The following is a 22,201-nucleotide window of genomic DNA, read 5'->3' as shown; positions in this document are numbered from 1 at the left end:
CAATTTCATTGATGATATCAGGGGGAGAGTGAAAGCTTGGCTGAATGGTGCACCAACAGCAACCTTGCACTCAATGTCACCAAAACTAAAGGAGATGACTGTTGACTTCAGGAAAAGAAAGCCAGAGGTAAATAATCCAGGGATCACTGGGGGATCAGAGGTGGAGAGAGGGAGCAAATAAGTTCCTGGGAGTCACTATCTCGGAGTATCTTTCCTGGACCCAACACAGCAATGGCATTGTGAAGAAAGCACATCAGCACCTCTACTTCCTCAGGAGGTTCAGTATGGCACTAGAAACCCTGGCAAATTTCAACATGTGTAGTGGAAAATGAGCTGACTGGCTGCATCACAGTCTGGAATGGGTATATCAATACTCCTGAGCATAAAGCCTTCAAAATATTAGTGGACACAGTCCAGGACATCACAGACAAAACCCTCCCCACTATTGAGAACATGAACAGGGAATGCTGGCGTCAGAGAGCAGCAGCAATCATCAAGGATCCACACCACCCAGCACACGCTCTGTTCTCGCTGCTACCATCAGGAAAGAGGTATAGGTGCCACAAGATTCGTACCATCAGGTTCAGGAAAAGCTGCAAAAGCTCCACCTTCAGAGTCCTCCACAACAAACTCAATCAGTGACTCATTTAAGGACCCGTTCTTGTGCACTTTTTTAAAAATCTCCCTATTTTGCAGTTAGTTTGTTTACATTCATTATCTATTTACAGTTCTTCATTTGTTGACATGTATTCTCTGCGTACAGTTTTTTTTGCACTACCAATAAGTGGGAATTCTGCCTCGCTTGCAGAAAAGAGAATCTCATGGTTGTTTGTGATGTCATGTATGTTCTCTGACAATAAATCTGAATCTAAAATCTGATACTGTAACTAAGGTGTGTTAGATATGTTAAATCCACACTAAATGGACTTTATATGTCAAAAAACTAGATGTAAGAGGGTTGTCAGAGTGGGCTGAGTCAGAGTGGTAAGGCTTTGGCTCAACAGGTTTCAGCAAGAACAAGTATGAGGCTAGGAGTTGAAAGGAGAGGTAAGAAAGGGCCTCCCTATTTAAGGAACAAAAAAGATTTAGCAGGTAAGCACAGATAGGGGCAGGTTTTAGATATCATATGTTTTATTCCTCTAATCATAAACAGTGGCAGCCAAAGCAGGAAATGTGGGTCTTCAGGGAAGCCAGCAGTATCCCTGACAACTTCATCTGTGAGAAGGGCATCCAGCTGCAGCTCCTGACAAGACAAGTTAAGGAATTGGAGCTGGAATTGGATGAACTCTGGATCATTTGGGAGCCAGAGGGTTAAAGGGACACAATCAACCTAGAAGGCAGGAGGAAGGTAGAAGGATGACAGCCAGGAGAGGAAAGGTAAACAGGCAGGCATTGCAGGGCACTCCTATGGCTGTTCCCCTCAATAACGTTTACTATTTTGGATACTGTTGGGAAGGATGACCTACCAAGATCAAGCCACAGAGATGAAGTCTTTAGCATGGAGTCTGGTCCTGTGACTAAGAAGGGAAGCGAGGAGAAGAGGCAAGCTGTACTGATAGGGAATTCCATAGTTAGGGGAACAGATAAGAGGTACTGTGGAAGAGATAGAGTATGCCGGATGGTTTGTTGCCTCCCTGGTGCCAGGGTCTGATATATCTCAGATCGAGTTCACGGCATTCTCAAAAGGGAGGGTGAGCTGCAAGATGTTGTGGTCCATGTAGGGATCATTGAATGGATAGGAAGGGTGAGGAGGTCCTGCAAGGAGAGTTCAGGAAGTTAGGCGCAAAGTTGAAGGACAGGACCTCCAGGGTTGTGATCTAAGGATTGCTACCATGCAACATGTTAGTGAGATTAGAAATAGGAGCTTAAAATGTGGCTAAAGACATGGTGCAGGAGGGAGGGTTTCAGCTTTCTGGATTATTGGATCTCTTCCAGAGAAGGGGGGACCTCTTCCGATGGGATAGTTTGCATCTGAGCTGGAGGGAGACTAATATCCTTGCGTGAAGGTTTGCTTGTGCTGCTCTGGGGAGTTTAAACTCGATTTGAAGGGGGGATGGGAACCAGAGTGTCTGAGAAGATAAAGGAGCAGAGGAGGGGAAAGATGATGTGAAAATTTCATGCACTGTTAGAGTCAACAGGTTGTACTGTATGTGATGGAAATTTTCTATGGTGCATCTATTTCAGTGCAAGGAGTATCATAGGAAAGGCTGACGAGCTTAGAGCTTGGAATTATGACATTGCGGCAATTAATGAAATTTGGTTGCAGGAGGGGCAGGACTGGCAGCTCAATGTTCTGGGCTTCCACTGCTTTATAACCGATAGAATGGAAGGGATGAAAGGGGGAGGAGAGGCATTGTTCTTCAGGGAAAATATCATAGCTGTACTCAGGCAGGTCAGGCCATAGGGATGGTCTATTGAGGCTATATGGGTAGAGATGAGGAAAGGGAAAGGTATGATCATACTCAAAGGGTTGTATGAGAATCAACAAGAGTCAACAAGAATTGGAGTAGCAAATCTGTAGAGATATAGCAGACAGCTTCAAGAAACATAAGGTTGTGATAGAAAGAGATTTTAATTTTCTACATATTGACTGGGATTCCCATACTGCAATAGGGCTGCATGGCTTGGAGTTTGCCAAAAGTATTTCAGGAAAATTTTCTAAATTAATATATAGAGGAACCAACTAGAGAGAGGGATTGAGACAGGACAAGTGTCAGAAGTATTTGTAGGGGAACATTTGGGTCCAGTGATCAAAATGCCATTAGTTTCGGGTTGAGATTCTAAATTGAAGGCTAACTTTGAGGAACTGAGAAAGGATTTATAATGCATTGATAGATAAGTTGTTTTTGCACAAAGAAGAGCGAGGCAAGTGGAAGACCTTCAAAGGTGAAATTTGAGAGTATGTTCCTGTTAGGATTAAAGGCAAGGTTAGCAGGCATAGGGAAACTTGGTTTTCAAGGGATATTGGGGATTTGAAATGGAAGAAGAGCGAAGGGGATAGCAGGAAAAGGCAACATGGAGCAAATGAGGTACAAGATTAGTATAAAAATGCAAGAAAAACCTCAAGAAAGAAATCAGGAGGGCTAAAAGAAGACATGAGGTTGCTTTGGCCAACAATGTGAAGAAAAATCCAAAGGGTTTCTACAAGTATATTAAGAGCAAAAGGATAATAAGGGACAAAATTAGTCCTCTTGAAGATTAAAGTGGTTACATGTTGCCATAAGAGATGGGAGAGGATTTAAATGTTTTTTTTTCATCAGTATTCACTCAGGAAATGAGCACAGTCGTGGAAAGTAAGGAAAACAAGCAGTGAGGTCATAGAACTTATACAGATTAAAGAGGAAAAAAGTGTCTTAAAACAAATTAGAGTGAATAAATCCCCAGAGCCTGACAAAATATTCCATCAGACATTGAGGGAGGCTAATGTAGAAATTGCAGGGGATCTGACAGAAATATTTAAAATGTGCTTAGCCACGGGTTTGGTATCGGAGGATTGGAGGGTAGCTCATGCTGTTCCGTTGTTTAAAAATGGCTCTAAAAGTAACCTGGAAATTAAAGGCTGGTGAGCCTGATGTCAGTAGTAGGTAAACTATTGGAAGGTGCTCTAAGAGATTGGATATACAATTATTTGGATAGCCAGAAACTGATCAGGAATAGTCAACATGGCTTTGTGAGTGGTAGTTCGTGTTTTACCAATCTGAGAGAGTTTTTCAAAGAAGTTACCAGGAAAGTTAACAAAGGAAAGGATGTTGTCTTCATGAACTTTAGTAAGGTCTATGACAAGGTCCCACCTGGGAGGTTAGTAAGAAAGGTTCAGACACTAGATATTCATTGGTGAACTGGATTCGACAATGACTGGATGGGGGAAATCAGAGAGTAATGGTGGATAATTGCTTCTCAGACTGGAGGCCTGTGATTAGTGGTGTGCCTCAGGGATCGATGCTGGGAGCATTGTTGTTTGTCATCTATATCAATAATCTGGATGATAATATGGTAGATTGAATCAGCAAGTTTGCAGATGACACTCAGTCTGGAGGTGTTGTCGACAGCAAGAAGATTTTCAAAGCTTGCAGAAGGATCTGGACCAACTGGAAAAAAAATAAACTGCAAAATGGCAGATGGAATTTAATGTAGACAAGTGTGAGGTGCTGCATTTTGGAAGGACTAACCAAGAGAGGAAATACAATGAAAATGGTAGGGTACTGAGGAGTGTGGTAGAGCAGAGATCTGGGAATACAGATAAATAATTCCATGAAAGTGGCATCATATATTGGCCTTCATAAATCAAAGTTGGGATGTTGTGGTAAAGTTGTATAAGATATTGGTGAGGCCAAATTTGGAGTATTATGTGCAGTTTTGGTTACCTAACTACAAGAAAGATATAAATAAGATAGAAAGAGTGCAGAGAAGATTTACTAGCATGTTGACAGAATTTCAGGAACTGAGTTACAGGAAAAGTTAAACAGGTTAGGACTTTATTCCCTGGAGTGTAAAAGAATGAGGGGAGATTTGATAGAGGTATTTAAAATTATGAGGGGAATCGACAGAGAAAATGTAGACAGGCTTTTTCCACTGAGAGTAGGTGAGATACAAACCAAAGGACATAGGTTAAGAGTGAAAGGGGAAAAGTTTAGGGGAACATGAGGGGGAACTTCATCACATAGAGAGTAGTGGGAGTGTGGAATGAGCTTCCAGTTGAGGTGGTGAATGTGGGCTCAATTTTAACATTTAAGAAGAATTCGGACAGGTACATGGATGGGAGAAGTATGGAGGGCTATGGACTGGGTGCAGGTCAGTGGACTAGTCAAAAAAAAACTTCGGCACAGACTAGAAAGGCCAAAGGGACCTGTTTCTGTGCAGTAGTATTCTATGGTTCCATGCCTCTGCTCTCAAATTTCTCATGATAGGGTATTTCTCATTGTCATCTTCCACCATGAACCACTCCAATCCAATAGTCCAATCTCTATATACATTATATATAAACAACTGATAAAATGGCTCTAGGTCAAAATGTGGTAAGTAGAATTAACCTAGAATCTACTTTTGGCCTGTATGTTACAAGGGGCTGAATGATTCATAAATGTATTTAATTATCTGTGATATGGGATTATAGATTACACCAAAAATTATTCACCTGTGTTTTCAGGTAACAATTCTCAATTTCACCTCCTGAAGAAATCCAGGTATCTAATGTTTCCTTTCTTGACCCATTACCAAGACTTTTGCTTTGGCCATTGAATTTCTTCTGCATTCCATTCCAACACAGGCTACCATTTTATTATTTCCTCTGCTTTGCCTTTTCTCTGCACCATGAAAGTTAGTTACTAGCTTTTTCCAGTTCGAACATCATCAAGCCAAAATGTTAACTCTGTTTCTATCTCTACAAATATTATCTGAACATACACCTGTATAATTCTTTAATTCATCATATGTAGATAAATAAATAAATCTGCTTTGGTAAGTTGAAATGCTATTCATAAGCAAAAAGGCAAAAGATAAATCAGACTTTTTGGTTTACATTTTTCTAATCTGCAATAAAGTATTGTATATCATAATGAAAAAAACATTCCAGTTCTCTCAAATCTTTTCTACTATAGGTACAAGATAACTTAAATAATTCAACAAATGCGACATCTTTAAGGTATGATAAATTTTTCTAAAGAATTTCAAAACTGGCATTTCTCTTTTTTTGATGGGAGGTCATGGTCAATTGTATTCTTTTGCGACAATAATTCAATGATGATATTTTGACTTTAAATTTATTTTCTTTGCAATAACAATACTTCATTACAATTCAATATAAATGGTGTGTTTTTCTCCATATATATCTCTTAAAAAAGTAATAACAAAATAGTTTGAATTCTTTAAACAACTACATCTTATTCAGGTTGAAAGTACAATATAAATTACCTTTCTCAAAGGATTCATCGATTTTACAAATCTTCCTCCTTGCTAGTGTAAGGTTGACAGTTTTTCTAGTGTTTCGTAAGGCCTCAATTGCTTCTTGGTTAGTAAATCTCTGAATATCAACTCCATCAACCTTCAAAAGTACGAATGAAAATGAGAATAAAACTCCATTTAACTCAGAAATTAAAACTTTCCATGCCAGATAGCAAAATCACACAATCTTAGCCAATGACATAGATTTTGACATTGTAATATGATCAAATTTGCCATCATATACCACAAGCTACACAGCAGCTTCTGGAGTATCCACAGGTAATTGAAGAAATCCAGACATTGCTGGTTATAATTCCATGCTCCCCTCAAATATTTCAAGATGCATTGAATTTAAAAATAATATGAAAACTATTTATTTTGTCTTTTTTTTTTACACTGGTAATGAAGTTACAGTAAGAATCCTTGGCGGAAATGTACATCTGTAGTGGCCCACGCACGGAGAGGCAGACCGGCCCGCAAAGTGGCTGACGAACATGGTGACTGTGTGGTCCTGGGGGTGTCACTAACCGTCATCCCAGATGAGCTCTGCACATCGAGAAGACAAGGAACTCTGGTGGGAGCACCAGTCAATTCCAGGCCGGCGCTCTGTTGACACGGGACCCTGAGCGCTTGGGGTCCATATAAACGCAACAGCCAGGGCAATAACTAGTTTTGTTACCCAAGGCTTTGGTATGCTTGTCATTCTTCTCCATGCTTGCACAGCGCAAATGCTACACATCCACCTCCAGTGACTACATGCGTAAATCTTGGGAGATCATTCTGCACAACGTTATGTCCACTATGCAGACTGAACGGAGAATCACATAGACTGGCTAAAACTAACTTCATTCAAAAATAAGAAAAAATATCTGATGGAATGGCTAATTCACATTCAGATGAGTCAATGTCCGGATACTTGTCATTTTATTTTTAAATGCTCCGAATGTTTCTGAGACAGTAAAGAACATGTTATTGCCATAATTCATGCAAATTCCAGCCTGATACTACAATTTGGACCTTAAGTTTATTTTCCAATATTCATCTCTTGCTCTGTTCAGCAGAACTCTAGGATGAATGGATAAGGTTATTGTCATTTGCCTTGTACAATGTGCATGTGCACCAAAAGTCTTTCTTGCTGCAGCCGAACTGGTACTTTGTAAAAAAAAACACAACTGAATTGAGAAGAGACAATAAAACAAAAAAATTGATAGCTGATAAATATTTAGTTACCCTCATGTAAAAAAAAATGACTTAGCAGTGGTGCCAGGTCAGTCCATGGTTAGTGTAAAAAGAGGATGTTCAAGAGATCGATAGCTGTTAGAAAGTAACTGTTCTTGAACCTAGGGGTGCTGATACAAGGCTCCTGTACTTTCAGCCCGAAAGTAGCAGTGAGAAGTGATTGTTACCAGAGCCTTGGAGGTCCTTTATGATGATGGATACAGCGCCTCACATAGATGTATTTAATGAGCTTGTGATGGACTTGGCTACGTTTACCACCTTCTGGAGCATTCTGCACTCAAATTACCAAACCAAATGTGATGCAACCTGTCAGTATATATTTCATAGTATACCTGTAGATGTTTGAGTAAGTATTTAACTACAGGCCATATCTCCTCAGACTCATTAAGAAGTATTGGCTACTGTGTTTTGTCATGGGTGCCTCAATGTGTTGCCTTTGAAGAGGACTTTGAAAATCTGGACTCCTTGGAACTTGAAGTTCTAACTCTATACCCCTCTATCCTACCATTGGAAACAGGTGCATTGTCCTTCACACTCTCTTTCCTAAAGTCATGGTGATGTTGACACGAAGACTGTTGTTCTGACAACATCCAATCAGATTCTTTATGTTCATTATGTATTCTGACTCATAATGTCCAATTATTTGGCCATCAACAGTGGTGTTGTCAGTGAACTTGTATGTTGAGTTGGAGCTGAACTTGACTATACAGTCATGACTGTAGAGGGAATAGAGCAAGGGACTAAGTAGGCATCCTTGGGGTGTTCCTATGTTAATGGTCAGCATGGAGGTGGTGATGTGGCTGTTTCACATTGATTGGGGTCCGCTGATGAGGACGCCAAGGATCCAGTTGTGGTGGGAAGAATAGAGTCACAGATCTCTTAGTTTAGTCATATGTTTTGCTGGAAGGGTGACGTTGAGGGACGGCAGGCTCCTGGCAACTCAAGGCAAGGAACCTGCAGAAGCTGTGGACTGCTGGAAACTGTTGTTAGGTGACTCACACCGGGCTGCTGACTGCTGGAGACTGGCTCGAACTTGCTGGAGGGGTACCAGGTATCGAAACCTGCGAGTAAGTGCCAAGGATGCTGAAGGGTTCCTGACCATGTCGAAGGTTCATGTCTGGAGCTCGGGATGCCAATGGTTTGGATTGGACTCTGTGTGGCTGCAGGGGCTGTGTAAGTGATGGAGATGAATTTACAGATACTCGGTGACGCTGGGGGGACTTTTTTGCTTCTCTCTCTCTCTCTCTCTGACTGTGTGTCTGACTGTAAGAGGCACTTGGGCAATTCATGCTGCCTTGCAGCAGGCAAAAAGAAATTTCATGTATATGACACTGTCGGCTGCACCATTTCATCGGATGCAAGGATCGACAACGAGATAGACAACAGACTCGCCAAGGCAAATAGCGCCTTTGGAAGACTACACAAAAGAGTCTGGAAAAACAACCAACTGAAAAACCTCACAAAGATTAGCGTATACAGAGCCGTTGTCATACCCACACTCCTGTTCGGCTCCGAATCATGGGTCCTCTACCGGCATCACCTACGGCTCCTAGAACGCTTCCACCAGCATTGTCTCCGCTCCATCCTCAACATTCATTGGAGCGACTTCATCCCTAACATCGAAGTACTCGAGATGGCAGAGGCCGACAGCATCGAATCCACGCTGCTGAAGATCCAACTGCGCTGGGCAGGTCACGTCTCCAGAATGGAGGTCCATCGCCTTCCCAAGATCGTGTTATATGGCGAGCTCTCCAGTGGCCACCGTGACAGAGGTGCACCAAAGAGGTACAAGGACTGCCTAAAGAAATCTCTTGGTGCCTGCCACATTGACCACCGCCAGTGGACTGATATCGCCTCCAACCGTGCATCTTGGCGCCTCACAGTTCGGCGGGCAGCAACCTCCTTTGAAGGAGACCGCAGAGCCCACCTCACTGACAAAAGACAAAGGAGGAAAAACCCAACACCCAACCCCAACCAACCAATTTTCCCCTGCAACCGCTGCAACCGTGTCTGCCTGTCCCGCATCGGACTTGTCAGCCACAAACGAGCCTACGGCTGACGTGGACATTACCCCTCCATAAATCTTCGTCCGCGAAGCCAAGCCAAAGAAGAAGAAGATTACTATGATAATAAATTGAATCTTGAATCCTGAGTTGTAGTCGATGAGCAACAGCATGATGTTGGTGTGAAACATGAAAGCCTATATTTGCTGTGATTGAAGTAAAAATACATAACTGCTGGAGGAACTTAGTAGGTCTCACAGCATCCACTGGAGATAAATATACATTACTGATATTTCAGGCCAGGTGTAGGTGTTCCTGAGATCCAGGTTATCTAATGCAGAGTGGAGGGCCAGTGAAATGGTATTTGCTGTTGACCTGTTGTGATAATAAACAAATTAGAGTGGGTCCAAGTCTTTCTGAGACAGGAATTGATCTGCTCTACAATGAGCCTCTTGAAACACTTCCCTCCTCCACTCAACTCTTACCATTAATCACCCCCTTGGCAACTTCCCCTGAGGCCTCAGTAAGTGCCTCATGTGCCCACACCTTCTGCCTCATCACAATTTGAAACCCCAACCAGTCCTTTCAAGTGAAGCAACACTTTTCTTGTGTATCCGTGAGAGTCACCTACTGCATCCGGTGGACCCACTGTGGCCTTCTCTAATTAGGAAGACTGGACGCAGACTGGGAGATTGCGTCGGTGAGCACTTTCACTCTCTCCACATCAGTGTTAGGGATTCCCCCAGTTGCCAATTGTTTCAATTCTGCACCCCATTCCCATGCTGACTTGTTTGCCCATGGCCTCATATCCTCTCAAACCAAGGTCACCCATAAATTGGAGGAGCAACACTTAATTTTCCCTTCCGGGCACTCTCCAATTTCTCTGGTTTCTGCTAGCCTACTCTTCATTCTGTCTCCCTTCCCATTCACTTGTCTTCTTTCCTCCAGCTCTCCAGCCCACTTTTTCTCCATTCACAGAACCACCCCCTCCTTCCCTTATACCATCTATTACCTCCTGCCTGTGGACCTATGCTCCCCCCTCTGCTCCTGCTCTCCACACCATTTTGCTCAGGCACTTGCCCACATTTTGTCATATCTCGATGAAGGGCTCAAGACCAAAATGTTGGTTAAGTACAGTATCTTTTTCTTTGTAAAGTACACTGTTCGACTTGCTGAGTTTCTCCAGCATTGTGTTTTTACTTCATCACATTAGACACTAGTTTCACTGCCCGACTGTCTTTAAGGCCAGTCACCATGCTCTTCTTGGGCACCACAAGAATGGATGTCTTTTGGAAGCTGGTGGGAACCTCAGAGTTGTCATGAGAGGCTGAAAATGTCTGCAAAAACTCCACCCAGTTTGTTTGCATGGGTATTAAGGATGTGGCCAGTACACTGTCTAGGCTTGACACCTTTTGAGGATTCGCCCTTCTGAAAATTCTGTTCACATCTACAAAAACTAAGAGCACTGAGTCACCAAGGATGGTGGGGCTCATGCGAGTTCTTCATCATTTTCCCTTTCGAGGTGAGCTCATTCAAAAGAAATGTTTTACAGTTAATGATACTACATTGGTTCATCTTAATAGGATGTAATGGCGAGCAGCTGTCTAAAATTCTAGCTTGGTCCAGAATTGTCTCTTTGCATTGGTAATGGCCTTCTGGATGTTGTACCTGGTCTTTCTATAAATTTCCAAATCTCCTGACCTAAACATCACAGGTCTGGTCTTCAGCAGTTTATGGTTCTCTTGATGCATCCACTGGGATGCACTTCGATAGTCTCAGGGGGAACACACTTGTCCAAACATTTTGTGAAAATGTCAGTAACCACTGTGGAATATTCATTCAGATCCTGAACTGATAACTGTGCTTCGCTTTTCAAAGAAGCTGCCTTCCCTGCTAGGTATTTCCACAATTTTTGTTTCTATTTACCTTTGAACTATAGCCTGCTTTCATTTCCAAAGCTATGCACAGGTTGCATGATTCGCAGAAAAAGCACCACTGAAATAATTAATTGTGACCACAAAGGTCATCATACCTGTTTCCCCCCTTTTTAAATATGCATAGAGACAACCCTACAAATGAATTAACCACTGAAAAATAAAGTACAAACAACATCTGTTCTGTGGCTGCAGATCCATATTTACCATACTTGGAAAAGATTTTTATTTTTTGTAATACTTTGTGGTACAGAAATGCTCCTACCTCCAAAATCTAATCTTCAAAATATATATTGGTTTTGTTAAACATCAGGGAAAAAGTTTAAGGATTTTAAATATATCACAAAAAGATCATGTCCTTTGATATTTAAATGAAATAAAAATTCCTAACCAAATATGAGAATTAGTGAAGATGTCTAGCCAATGTTGGGCAAACTCCAAACTAAATGGTGGTGCCATTAATCACACCTCATTCAACTGGAATGGGAATTAAAATCACAGATCAGAATAACAAGCACTGGAACGAATATGAGTGACCTCTGATTAAAAGTTTTCAAGATCCTGACAGTATCATAGGAAATATCATATGGCTAATAATTTACCACAAATGATGTAATTCCATTTGTATCATGTAATGTCTAACAATTTAATAGATTTTCCACCAAGGGATTAAATTCTAGAAGAATTCTGCAAACTAGCTGAAAATAATTAATAGGCTGGATCATACTTAGCTCAACCATGCCTCACATTGTCAGTCATACAACAAAGGAAAAGGCCTCTCGGTAAACTCAGTCTATGCTGATCATTTACACCTGGTCTGATTTTATTCTCCCCTCACTCCGAATAACTATCCCGAGCATCTACCACTCACCTACATGCTAAGAGAAATTTACAGTAGCCAATTAATCTAACAATGCACATGCCTTTGGGGTACAGAAGGAAGTGAGATCACCTGGAAGAAAATCACACTGACAAATTCAAGATGAAATTTATGACATCACATGCAATCCTAAACCTCTTTTTTCCTACATGTCAGGCAGCTATCATTAGTATAAATTGTACTCAAAAGAGAAATGTAAACAAACTAACTGTACAAATACAGAAAAGATATTCAGTAATAAATAATGTACAAAATAAGAATCCTTAAATGAGTCTCTGAGTCTGTTATTGAAGAGTCTGATGGTGGAGGGTTACAACTGTTCCTGAACCCGTTGGTATGAGTCCTGATCGCAGCAGCGAGAAAAGAGCACGCCTTGGGTGGTGTGGATTCTTTGACGACAGTGTTCCATGAAGATTCTCTCAATGGTGGGGAGAGTTTTGGCTGTGATGTACTGGACTGCGTGCACTACCTTTGCAGGGCTTTCTACTCAGCAATTGGTCTCCCCCATACCAGGCCATGACGTAGCCAGTCAGCACATATTCCACGAAACATCTGTAGAGGTTTGCCAAGGTTTCCGATGTCACACCAAACCTCCAAAAACTCCTGAGGAAGTAAAAGTACTTATGTGCTTTCTTCACGTTGCCATTAATGTGCTAGGTCCAGGAATTTAAATTTGCTCACCTTCTCCATCTCTGATCCCACAATGATCACTGGATCGTACAATTTGGCTATTCCTTCCTAAAGTCCACAATCTTTGGTTTTCGTGATATTGAGTGACAGGTTGTTGTCAGTACCCGATTCAACCAAGTTTCCAATCTCCCCGCTGGATACTGACTTATCACCCTTTTTATACAGCCCACAACAATGGTATTGTCAGCAAATTTGTAAATGGCATTATCATACCAAGCCACGCAGTCGTAGGTGTCAAGCAAGTTGAGCAGCGGGCTAAGTAGGCAGCCCTGTGGTGCTCCAGCACTGATGGAGGAAATGTCCATTGGAAGCACTTGCAAACTCACACTAACTGTACAAGAGATCCAGACAGAACTACTGGGTGAATCACATTGCCCACATTTACTCTCCAGATGATTCCAGCAATTACCAAATTACCTTCTGCCCCCCTGCTGTAAGCAGAATGGTCCGCCTTTGATGACTAAGCTTCATTTCTTGAATGCTTGAGGCCCAAGACCACCTGAATGCCTTTCAATGGATTTTCAGTGTTTCCACATATCTCTGATAACAAGAGACAACTATTTTTTTTTCAAAAGAGTGCTGGAAAATGGCTTGAGACTGGCAGAAGGGGTACCAAGTATTGGAACCGGGATGCAACAGAGTGCCGAAGGCACTGAAGAGTTCCTAATCGTGTCAGAAGTTTGGATCTGGAGGTTGGTTTGCCAATGGTTTGAACTGGACTCTGTGTGGCTGCAGAGGCTGCGGGACCACTGGTGGAAAATCCATGGACACTGAGGGGACTTTCTTTTGCTTCTCTTTCTCTGACTGTAAGAGATGCCAGGCAATTTCTGCTGATGGGAAAAGTGTCTGCCTCACAGCAGACAAAGGGCAATTTCATGTCATTGTACACCTTTTTATGACATAACAATAAATTGAATCTTGGTTAGCACAAAAATGTTACAGCGCCAATAAATTTGAATTTTGTAAGTTATGGAATTACCTGAACTTTACATAATGAAGGACTATAATAATGATTTTTTTTTTCAAATTACTTTACATTTTGCACTGTCTTCTGACTTATTAACTGTTTATTCATAATGCAGGTCTATTAGTTAGGCATTGTAAGAATATATATTAGTCAACCTGAAAATGTGTGTGTCCGGCATCTGCAATCCCCCTAGATGCTGGATACCAGTGATTTTACCGTTTAACCAGAGATGGCACCAAGCCAAGTTGCAGACTGAAAAAATTTATTAACCCACAGCTCACTAGGGACTCACTTGACATCACCATGAAGTCCCCCGACATCAACAATCTGGAGTCACCACTGACCAGGTGCTCTACTGGAACAGCCACTAAGCATGCAATGACATAAAAAGGTCAAAGGTTGGTATCCTGCAGCAAGAGACTCACTTCAACACTCCAAAGTCTTTCCCCCATCAATAAAGGCAGAAATTAGTGGTGTGACGGAATTCTTCCCCTGTATCTGTGCAACTCAAACACTAGTCCAGAAACTCAACATCATTCAGCAGTCTGGTCGATTGGTACTACTGTCTGCTTTCCTCTTTATAACAGTGCCGATATTGCGTGATTCACTGAAGAATGCTCTCAAGCATCACTGAAATCATTAAATGTGAGAACTAACATTGGCATACCCTTTTCCCCTTCTTTAAATTCACTTCCTACACCAATAACACACAGTGGCTGCAAAGCATATCATTAACAAAAGGACTGTATTTACTCACCTTGGCTCCTTCCATATCACCTTCTAATCCTGCAACCTCTATCATCAAGACAGACAAAGGATTTGGGTGCATGGGAATATCACTGTCTCACTGCTCCTCTCCAAGATACATTCAGATCAAATACTATTTATCATTATGTAATAAAACAGAAATCTAATATAACATGAAATTGCCTTTAGTCTGCAATAAGGCAGACAAAGATACATCATTACATTGCCTGATCTCCCTTATAGTCAGAGAAAGAGAAGCAAAGGACTGTCCCCCAGAGTCGCCAAATGTCTGTGGATTTGCCTAAGGCACTCCCACATTCAACTAAGTATATTGAGGGAAAGAAGATGAAAAATATTTCAGCCTTTTCCCATCGTTTTGAAAATATATTTGGCAGATCACTCCTAACCCAAAAATCTTTTTTAAATTGATTGATCTTAAGGCGTGCAATTATATCACTCTGAACATTAATCAACATTTCCTGAATTTCTGCGCCCATGTGGATTGTTGCTCAAATGGATCAAACATTAAAAGCAGATAATGAGGCATAACTAGTCATTAAATATTTCCTGCCGATCTCTGTGTATTTGCTTTAGGTGATGTCATCGTCCTTCAATTCTGCGTACATGTTTAAATTTGGAAATTGTAAAATTCCCAACATCTAATTTGCTCCAATGTTTCAAGCTTTTTAAGGAAAGAAAGAATGGCCTCCTTACTATTAATAAGGCTATAGTGTTTACCCTGTGAGGTCTTGTTAAGAGTATGTTAGATATTTGGCAAGTAATATCTATTCGCCTTTGCATCAACAACTTTTTTCTCCATGCTCGTTATGAGAATGAAAAGAAACCATTTTGTCCCAGAGTGCAACAAAACAACAAGGTGAGTAAATACAGTCCTTTTGGACAGCCAATCTCTCCTTGATATGCAGCAGGAAATGTTTGTCACTTTCTTCTCACACAGCTGCCGGAATAGACCACCTTGAAGGGGATGTGATTTTAAAAACTATGACAATTGAAAGCAAAGCATTTAAAACTCCTCCTAAGTTTTTAGCCACTAAGTGCTTCCTATGAATGACACAATGAACAGTAATGACTGAAGGTATAACATTTCTCAGGTATGTAATCATCCAACCATTGAAGCAGTATCATCAGTTGCACAGGCAACTATGTTCTCGAATGGAATACTCTTCTCATTTATTTAATTCTTAACTTCCTCGAAAATAGTTATCCCCTTAGTTTTGATTTTAATCCTTCTGGCAAACAATTTCTCTTCCATCAGCTCGTTTCCATTCCAGAATCTGATAGGAGCCATGAGAAGAGCATCGTTCTCTTGGATTTATCTAATGGTAAACAAATTCTTTTGGATTGTAATGAAATGAATAATTTTTCTCCCTATGTCCCTTGCCATCTCATCAATTCGTCTAGAATTAGTGGAATTCCCTGAATAGTTTCTTGGGCATTTAAGTTCTTGACATCAAATATTGTTATAGGCACTGAAAAGAAAAATAAGTGACTCAGTGATATTATGATGCGAGAAGAGTCTTTTGTAATTTCCATGACATTTTAGTCATCATATGTTTGAGTGTTGGCCTTCTTTTGAAATTATCTCGAAGAGTTTTGAAGTAACCAAGGGTTTATCTTTATGTATGGTATCTACATGCTGTTTAAGCTTGCTTGGCCTCATGCCTTTGTTTGAAAATGTATCCAAACAAATCAAACACATGGGCAGAGAAGGGTTTTGAGCAGATGTAATGAAACCAGATAATTTTTCCATCCAATATTGCCGACACTTATGTTTCGTAAAATTATTTCTGAAAGCAAAAAAAATTAACTATTACAAGCGTTAGCTTAACAGTTGGTTTAAATTTTATAGAAAATAATGAACAATACATACCTTCTTCAATAAAAGCAAATAGAAGGAAATATTCACAATCTGTCATGAAAACTTGAAACAAAATGAGGGTGTCTGAAGTCACAAGAAATATGGAACAAAACTTTTCAGCCTGCACACATTTCCACAGATTCAAGGCAATAGAATAAGAGGAAAACTATATAGAAGGCAATTCACAGCCAAAGCTGGTTCTATGTCAGCCAAACAGTCATGTTGAAGCAAGAACACTCTGAAAACATTGTTACATTTTTCACATTTATGGAGGTCATTCTAAACTGTTTCCGGATGTCTCCAACATTAAAAAAATCTTGCATTGCTTGGCAATTATACAACAAAGCCCAGCAGCAAAGTCCTTTCCTTCTCCAAAGAAATGTTTAATTCTTTCAGTTTCCATGCCCCCTATACATCTTGAAACCTCTTTAAGAAGAATATCAGTCTGAGTTTCCCCCCCCCCCAACCCTTAAATGTGTTGTGGCTCCAGCGGGGGGCCGTATGGCCCCTGTTGAGAATGGCTGATGAAGACATTTACTGCCCTGCCCTCTTCAATCTTGGTATCCTCTCCGAAAAATGCATATTTGTGAGATGTTTTCACATGCAAAAAGCCATGTTGACCATCCCTAATCAGTCCTTGAAAGGAAGTAAATAATCCTGTTCTAACAGTGAAACAAGTGAAATTCAGATACAAGTTTGATGGAACAGAATGCTCGTTGATGTAATGAACCAAGATTGAACAGTAATTTACACAACGTGTGAAATGTTTCAAAACGTTATATCTGATGTTGCCTTTTATTAATTTGGGTGACTATGAAGAATAATCCACAATTAAATCTGAGAAATATTGGCAACTATGAAGATTACCAATGCAAGGTAAAATGATACTTACAGCAATGATCCTGTCTTGAACCTGAATACATCCACTTTGTTCCGCAGCACTCCCTGGTATTATGCTTTTCACAAAAATTCCAGAGGTATCTGCAAATGATAGTTTTGAATCATTATGTTTATTAAATCACCAGTCACAAGCTTCCTGCACATATCTGATTTTTTTGTTGTTGCAGCCACTCAAACTTCAGTACCCCCAAACCTAAACTTGGGAATTCTCATAATTCAGTGCTTCTCATTCTCTCCTGTTTTGAAATTCTTCTAAAAGTCCAGCTTATTGACTAAATTTTCAAGCATTTTCCTTCATTTAACCTCACACAACCAAGAACACACTGGGATATGTATGATTGTTTTTAATAATATTTTGGTGGTGTATCTTGACATGATTTATTCTATTAAGGGTATGATACAAAAGCAACATAGTATTTTGTATTACTGCTAGCTCGTGGATAAACATTTCATGAACTGGACTAGATGCCTAAACATTTAAATTCTGAATCTGCAACTGCCAATGTACAACCTCATTTCCCTGCTTCTTCATTATTTAGCAATGATTCAAAATCCTAATTCCTGAAGCTCATGTTTTGTGAATAATTACCAAAGTCATACATGGAAATGTTGCTCTGAGAGAGCAGCATCAATTATCAAGGATCCGTTCTATCAGGTCATTCACTGTTCTCGCTGCTGCCATCAGGAAGGAGGTTCAAGTGCGACATGACTTGTGCCACCAAGTTCAAAAATAGTTGCTAGTCCTCAACTATCCAACTCTTGAACAACACTTATTTGAGGACCTCTATTTTGCTCATTATTTATTACTGTACATTTATACCTACATCTGAATTTTCACCCTTTATTTACAGTATTTTCTTTTAAGTACAGTAACAGTTACCAGTATAGAGATTACTGAGCCTGGCCCACAGAAAAATAATCTCAGGGTTGTATGTGATGTTATGCATGTACTCTGACAATAAATGTGAACTTTGAATTTTAGATCCATTTCAAATAGCTAGGTTCCAGTATACATATTTTGAATAAAATCTGTAAGATTTAATATAATGTTACGAAAATGCTCTTTTTAAACTTTCATGCCGTATTTATCATAGGTGAAGATTTCACAAAGATAATAGGCAAATGGGAGTTTAATGTCCAAGGATACATGGTACATCAAAATGATAGGTAGGGAAGCAGAAGGCAAGGGCATATCTACAGAAAACAACGCCTATGGCAGGGGTGGCCAACTTTTGGAGGTCCAGCGAGAGCCGGCTTTGGTGGCCGCCATGTGGTATTTGGCTTCAGCCTTTTAATAAGTTGAAAGCGAATGGGAGGATGAGGAAGGGTAGGCAGAGCAGAGAAGAAAGAGGTGTATGGTCATTGTACGTCAGGGGGTTTGGCACTGGCAGGAGAGGGGAAAAAAACATTGGCCTCCATCTAGGTGAATCGGGCCTCTGTCCATGCTAATTGCACCTCCTTCCATGTGCCACTTCTCATCATTGGGGGGCCATCAGGGGCCTGGCTGAAGAAAATTATTTTTTTCATTTCTGAGAATGGCTTGTCTGACTTTAATAGAAACAGCTCAGTGACACCCCCCCCCCCCCCCCTTCATGTGGCACCCAGGACATGTGTCATGGAGATGTAGCATCCACCACCTGGTGGTGTTGCTGTGCTCCTGCTTGGAGGACACGCTACCTGCCAATCAAGATCAAAGACTCACCCTAAGCCATCAAGATGACCCTTGCGATTGGCCCACCTAAATCACCAGCCTGCAGTCCAGGCAGCCTGCCCTGACCTTCACCCAATTGACCCAGGTGAATCAACTCAGCTGATCCCTGCTGAGCCCCTGCACTTGGCTTCGAGCCATTGGGCACAGCAGCCAACCGGGCCCAACCTGCCCCAAGTGATTGGACCCCCACTACTGCCTGCAGAACTATAATGGACCACGTGCCCCTTTGTTCTGTCTCTTTTGGAATCCTCGTGGCACGTAAATAGCACCTTTCACACTGGTTTGGGGCAAGTCCTGAGGTTAGGTAGTAAGGGTCGTGTCCATGGGGGCATGTAGTATCACCTTGATCCTGACTGTTGAATGTTTGTATTCATGTAATTTCCCCCAGTCTTCTGTGGGTTTCTCCCTTGTTATCTGAAGTGTACATTTGCCTCTTGTATATTGTGTATAGTGTAGAGGTTTGCTTACCATATTGACCCTGTTGTCCCATTTGCATCCCCAAAAATAAAGGTGTGCTTTGTACCTCAACTTTGGTCTGGTTCTTAACCTGGGGACCCACACGAACCTGAACAACAACCTGCAATTCCTTAGATATGCCATTGGCAGAGGGGATGGTGTGGCTCTGTTGGTAAGGTACAACATTAAATCATTAGAGAGGTGACAGGATCAGAAGATATAGAATCATTGTGTGTTGAGTTAAAAAATGGCAAGGGTAAAAAGGCTTATATGGCACTGGTGAGGCGTCACTTATACTATAAGCAGTTTTGGGCTCCTCATGTGACAGGATGTTACAAAGGACTCAGAGGAGGTCACAGGATGATTCCAGGAATGAAAGGGTTATCATATGAAGACTGTTTGAGAGCTCATGGCCTATACTCGGAATTTAGGGGATTGAAGGGGGGCATCTCGTTACCATTTTAAATATTGAAAGGTGTAGACAGAGTAGATGTAGAAAGGTTGTTTCCCATATTGGTACACTCTGGGACAAGAGGGCACAACTTAAGGTTTGAAGGGCTTCGACTTAGAACAGAGATGCATTGGAATTTATTCAGCCAGAGGGTGGTAAATCTGTGGAAGATATTGCCACAGACTGTTGTGGAGGGCAGGCCATTTTGTGTATTTAAGGCAGAGATTGGTAGGTTCTTGATTAGACAGGGCATCAAAGGTTATGGGGAGAAGGCTGGGCAGTGGAGCTAACTGGGAAAACGGATCAGCTCATGATCAAATGGCATGGCAGACTAGATGGGCTGAATAGGCTATTTCTGCTCCTATGTCTTATGGCCATATAAATGTAAATACTCGGCAGAGGAGTCGTGGAATAATAACACTTTTAAAATTGTAAAAATCTTGGCCACTTTCAACTTCAGAAAAATCTGTGCATGTGTGTCTTGATCGTCTTGGCCATTGAGATCACTATAATGGGCACTGTTGATCAGTCACTGTGTTCATATCCTGCTGGGGATGCGGGGGATTCTTTATGCTAATGCACTGCAGTGGCCATGTTCTGTTACTTTGCATCCTCGATGTATATAGTTAATAAACTAGGTTTGAAGTTAACTCGACTTGCTTTCATTTATCTAAACACTTTATATTTTCAAGATCACTCCAAACTGTTGCTGAAAAGTCTGCCACATATCTGTTTGCTGTTCACTGATGTATTAGAGATTCAGCCAACTCCACAGAAAAGAACTGGAGACTTCATGCACTTTTCCTTCAGCCAACCAGAGCAAGCACTAGCATTTGTTTATGTGTATTCACTTTTGTATACTGCATTTTCTTCTAATACAAACTTTCTCAAAGTTTCTCCATGATGGAACATGGTATTGCGAACACGTTCCCCACTGAGCTGGGCAGGCTGGCCCACCTGCTGAACCAGTACGCCCTCCCTTCAAGACTCCTAATAAAGGCCGAGAGCCCTAGTCTCCTCTCTCGTACCTGCCCTTGGACTTAAGCCAGCAGCATGCTGAGGCCTGCTTGGATCTTTAGATCAATAAAGCCTTTGGCCCTTATTTCGTGTCTGTGAGTAGTTATTGATCACGCTTCAGACACATTTATAGACTTTACCCTACAGAGATCTTCCTGGCAAACTCCAAAAGTGCCTGATAATTGCACTGAAGGTTTCTGCAGCACCAACAACCTCCCCACTGCACAAAAATCAGAATCAAAATTTATTGTCATGAACGTGTCATGAAATATGTTGCTTTTGCAGCATACAGTGCAAATATTGCAATAAATTACACATAAAAAAAATAGTACAAGAAAATAGGATAAAGTGATGTAGTGACTGTGTTTCATTGTCCATTCAGAAATCAGATGTCAGAGGGGAAGAAGCTGTCCATGTGCCGCTGGGTGCTCATTTTCAGTCTCCTGTACTTCCTTCCCGATGGTATCAGAGTGAACAGAATGAAGAGGACATGACCTGGGTGATGAGGGTCCTTGAATTTAGAGGCGGCTTTCTTAAGACTCCCTGATGGAGTTAAGACTGGTGCCTGTGATGACATTGACCAAGTTAACATCTCTCTAGAGTTTGTTCCTGTCATGTGCATTGGCACCTCATGCCAAATAGTAATGAAACTAGTTAGAATGCTCTCCATGGTACCCCTGTAGAAATTTGAAAGGATCTTTAGTGACATATCAAATCTCCTCAAACACGTCATGAAGTATACAGGACAGATCCTCAGAGATGTTGACACCCAGGAATTTGTTCTTGACCAAATCCACTACTGACACCTTGATGAGGACTGGTTCGTGTTCTCCTGATTTCCTCCTGAAGTCTACAATCAGCTCCTCGGTTTTGCTAATATTGAGTGCAAGGTTGCTGTTGTGACCCACCACTCAACTATCTGATTCATCTACCTCCTGTACGGTTCCTCATTGCCTTCTGTGATTCTGCCGATGACTGAGGTGTCATCACCAAATTAGTAGACAGCATTTGAAATTTGAATTGTGCCTTGCCATACAGTCATTGGCGCAGAGTGAGTAGAGCAGTGAGCTAAGCACTAATCTTTGAGGTGCGCCTGTGTGATCATCAGTGAGAAGGATACGTTGTCTCCAATTTGTACTGACTCTGGTCTTCTGATGGAGAAGTCAAGGTTCCTGGGGGGAGAGAGGGGAGCATAGCCTCAGGATTTGGAGCTTGTTGACTGGCACTAAGGGAATGATAGTGCTGAATGTAGTCGATGAAGAGTATGTATGTGTTGTAGTTGCCAAGGTGATCTAGAGCTGAGTGGAGAGCAAATGACACTGCATCTCCTGTGGAACGATTATAAGGGTAAGCGAACTGTATTTGGGACAGATCTTTACAAAGGTAC

The 22,201-nt window shown here is 41.3% G+C and overlaps 1 protein-coding gene and 1 long non-coding RNA gene across 11 annotated transcripts in view; one reads left to right on the top strand and one right to left on the bottom strand.

Moving 5' to 3' along the window:
- The window catches only part of patj (PATJ crumbs cell polarity complex component), a 307,050-nt gene that overhangs the window by 244,825 nt on the left and 40,024 nt on the right, over window positions 1–22,201 (bottom strand). For all 10 annotated transcript variants that reach the window (XM_069938547.1, XM_069938545.1, XM_069938548.1 and 7 more), the window contains exons 10-11: window positions 17,172–17,260; window positions 5,911–6,040 (exon numbers count right to left, since the gene is read on the bottom strand). In XM_069938547.1, coding sequence (XP_069794648.1) covers window positions 5,911–6,040; window positions 17,172–17,260 — 219 coding nt within the window. The remainder of the gene's footprint in view (window positions 1–5,910; window positions 6,041–17,171; window positions 17,261–22,201) is intronic.
- LOC138763798 (uncharacterized) lies at window positions 888–20,852 on the top strand. The gene is made up of 3 exons (XR_011357819.1): window positions 888–1,092; window positions 5,598–5,641; window positions 20,490–20,852. It is a non-coding gene; the product is annotated as an uncharacterized lncRNA (long non-coding RNA).

The sequence above is a fragment of the Narcine bancroftii genome, chromosome 5 (genome assembly GCF_036971445.1).
Source record: "Narcine bancroftii isolate sNarBan1 chromosome 5, sNarBan1.hap1, whole genome shotgun sequence".
Lineage (NCBI taxonomy): Eukaryota > Metazoa > Chordata > Chondrichthyes > Torpediniformes > Narcinidae > Narcine > Narcine bancroftii.
The sequence above is the reverse complement of the archived record's forward strand: the minus strand, read 5'-3'. Positions and strand labels throughout refer to the sequence as shown.